The sequence below is a fragment of the Amblyraja radiata genome, chromosome 16, assembly GCF_010909765.2.
Source record: "Amblyraja radiata isolate CabotCenter1 chromosome 16, sAmbRad1.1.pri, whole genome shotgun sequence".
NCBI classification, from domain to species: domain Eukaryota; kingdom Metazoa; phylum Chordata; class Chondrichthyes; order Rajiformes; family Rajidae; genus Amblyraja; species Amblyraja radiata.
Window position 1 is genome coordinate 44,766,191 of NC_045971.1, and position 3,334 is coordinate 44,769,524.

The 3,334-nt window shown below is 58.8% G+C and overlaps 1 protein-coding gene across 1 annotated transcript; it reads left to right on the forward strand.

The window, feature by feature from the left end:
• Positions 1–397: 397 nt before the first annotated feature.
• On the forward strand, positions 398–2,225 carry LOC116982187 (zinc finger protein 271-like; the record flags this gene model as incomplete). The annotated part of the gene is made up of 3 exons (XM_033035489.1): positions 398–637; positions 722–2,094; positions 2,162–2,225. Coding segments are annotated over exons 1-3 (1,551 nt in total), but the record flags the coding sequence as incomplete, so codon positions are not given.
• Between the last annotated feature and the right edge of the window lie 1,109 nt (positions 2,226–3,334).

The window sequence follows — 3,334 nt, forward strand, 5'->3', positions numbered from 1 at the left end:
GGGTCACAGTTTAAGGATAAGGGGGAAGTCTTTTAGGACCGCGATGAGAAAGTTTTTTTTCACACAGAGACTGGAGAATCTGTGGAATTCACTGCCACAGAAAGTAGTTGAGGCCAGGTCACTGGCTATATTTAAGAGGGAATGGGATGTGGCCTTTGTGGCTAAAGGGATCAGGGGGTATGGAGAGAAGGGAGGTACAGGATATGGAGTTGGATGATCAGCCATGATCATATTGAATGGCGTTGCAGGCTCGAAGGGCCGAATGGCCTACTCCTGCACCCATTTTCTATGTTTCTTTATAACGGTTTCCTCCGCCATAAACGCACTCAATATGTGCTAGTAATGTCCTGTTTGCCAGATTGTTGACCCTGTGTTCCCCTCCTGCAGGGTTTAGGAGCCGTTGCTGTGGACGGAGAGTCGGGGACGTGAGCGGCCATTGAGGGCGGCCAGGGTGCCGGTGGGCTCCCCCATCTGCTCGGTGTGCGGGCTGAGCTTCGATGGAGGACCAACAAGTTAAATTGACATGTGTGGCAAGGTGTGGCGGTGCCTGAGCGAGCTGGAGGCCCACCGGCTGCTGCACACGGGAGAACGTCCCTTCAACTGCAGCAAGAGCTTCACTCACTACAAGTACTTGCAGGGGCACAACAGCATGCACTCCAGCGAGAGGCCCTTCACCCGCTCCAACTGCAGCAAGAGCTTCACTCACTACAAGTACTTGCAGGGGCACAACAGCATGCACTCCAGCGAGAGGCCCTTCACCTGCTCCAACTGCAGCATGAGCTTCAAGACGGCGAATCACCTGAAGATACACCGGCAGGTGCACACGGGCGAGAAGCCCTATGGCTGCTCCACCTGCGACATGAGCTTTGTCCAGTTGTCGGGGCTAAGGCAGCACCTGCTGGTGCACAGCAGTGAGCGGCCCTTCACCTGCTCCGACTGCGGCAAAGGCTTCAAGTCGTCCAATTACCTGAAGAGGCACAGGCGCCTGCACGCCAGCGAGCGCCCCTACACCTGCAGCGACTGCGGCAAAGGCTTCACCCAGTCCAAAGACCTGCTGTCCCACTGGCGCCTCCACACCGGCGAGCGCCCCTACCGCTGCACCGAGTGCGGCAAGAGCTTCATCCAGTCCAGTCACCTGCTGGAGCACCAGCGCACCCACACTGGGGAGCACCCCTACACCTGCGCCCAGTGCGGCAAGACCTTCAACCACTCCAGTCACCTGCTGGAGCACCAACACACCCACACCGGCGAGCGCCCCTACACCTGCGCCCAGTGCGGCAAGAGCTTCACCCACTCAAACACCCTGCTGTCCCACAAGCGCACCCACACCGGGGAGCGGCCCTACACCTGCACCCAGTGCGACAAGCGCTTCACCCGGTCCAGTCGCCTGCTGGAGCACCAGCGCACCCACACCGCGGAGCGGCCCTACACCTGCGACCAATGTGGCAAGTACTTCAGCTGCTCCAGCAGCTTGCTGGTGCACCAGCGCACCCACACCGGGGAGCGCCCCTACGCCTGTGCCCAGTGCGGCAAGAGCTTCACCCACTCAAGCACCCTGCTGTCCCACCAGCGCACCCACACCGGGGAGCGCCCCTACGCCTGTGCCCAGTGCGACAAGCGCTTCACCCGGTCCAGTCACCTGCTGAAGCACCAGCGCACCCACACTGGGGAGCGGCCCTACACCTGCACCCAATGCGGCAAGGGCTTCATCTGCTCCAACAGCCTGCTGGTGCACCAGCGCACCCACACCGGGGAGCGCCCCTACATCTGCACCCAGTGCGGCAAGGGCTTCAACCGTTCTAGTCACCTGCTGGAGCACCAGCGCACCCACACCGAGGAGCGCCCCTACACCTGCGTCCAGTGCGGCAAGGGCTTCACCAGCTCCTCCAAGCTACTGACCCACCAGCGGGTGCACTCCGGCGACCGACCCGTTCCCAGCCCGGTGTGTGGAGAGCGTTTTGCCATGGCCTCCCATGCCCTGTCTCACCAGCGCGTGCACACCAGTGGCCAGCCCTACGACTGCCCGTACTGTGGTGAGTCGTTTGACAGTTTGCGGGGGTTGCGGCAACACCGGCGGACCCACGCAGGCGAGCAGCTGATCCCACTGTGACAAGAGAGCACGGGGGCTGTGGGAGAACCAGCGGATACACACCGGAGAGAGACCCTTTGTGTGCGTTGAGTGTGGCAAGGGTTTCACCCACATGTCCAGCCTGTGTCAGCACCGGCGTTCCACACCGGCCAGTGCCCCTTCACCTGCCTGCTCTGTGGCAAGGCCTTTGCCCGCTCCTCCAGCCTGCTGGCACAATGCCACATGGATAGATAGGCACTGTTTAAGTAGACACAAAATGTTGACAGGAATGGGTAACGTTTCTGGGTTGAGACCCATCTTCAGTGTCGACCTGAAACGTCACCCATTCCTTGTCTCCAGAGATGCTGCCTGTCCCGTCGTCTCCATGCATTCCATTCTCTAGGCCCCCATCCTCTCATCTTCATCATGGATGTCCAGTCACTCTACACCTCCATCCCCCACCAGGATGGTCTCAAAGGCCTCCGGTTCTTCCTCGACCGGAGAAGCAACCTATACCCGTCCACTGAAACTCTCCTCCGCTTAGCGGAGCTGGTCCTTACCCTCAATAACCTTGTTTAACTCCTCCCATTTCCTTCAAATACAAGGCGTAGCTATGGGCACACGCATGGGCCCCAGGTACGCCTGCCTCTTTGATACGTCGAATAATCCTTGTTCGAGGCATACCAGGGCCCCATCCCCGACCTCTACCTCCGCTACATCGACGATTGCTTTGGTGCCACATCCTGCACCTACACACAACTGACTGACTACATCCACCACCACTAACCTCCATCCGGCACTCAAATACACCTGGACCATTTCCGACCCTTCCCTACCATTCCTTGACCGCACTATCTCCATCGCAGGTGATAGACTTCTGACCAACATCCACTATAAACCCACTGACTCCCATGGCTATCTAGACTACTCTTTCTCCCACCCCGCTTCCTGTAAGGACTCCATCCCCTACTCACAATTCCTCCGTCTACGCCGCATCTGCTCCCAGGATGAGGTGTTCCACAACAGGGCATCAGAAATGTCCTCATTCTTCAGGGAACGGGGGTTCCACTCCCCTCCTATAGATGAGGCGCGCACTAGGGTCTCTTCAATACCCCGTAACACTGCTCTCATCCTCCCAATCGCAACAAGGGCAGAGTCCCCCATGTCCTCACCTTTCACCCCACTAGCCGTCACATACAACAAATAGTCCTCCATCAGTTTCGCCACCTCCAACGTTACCCCACCATTCGCCACATCTTCCCATCT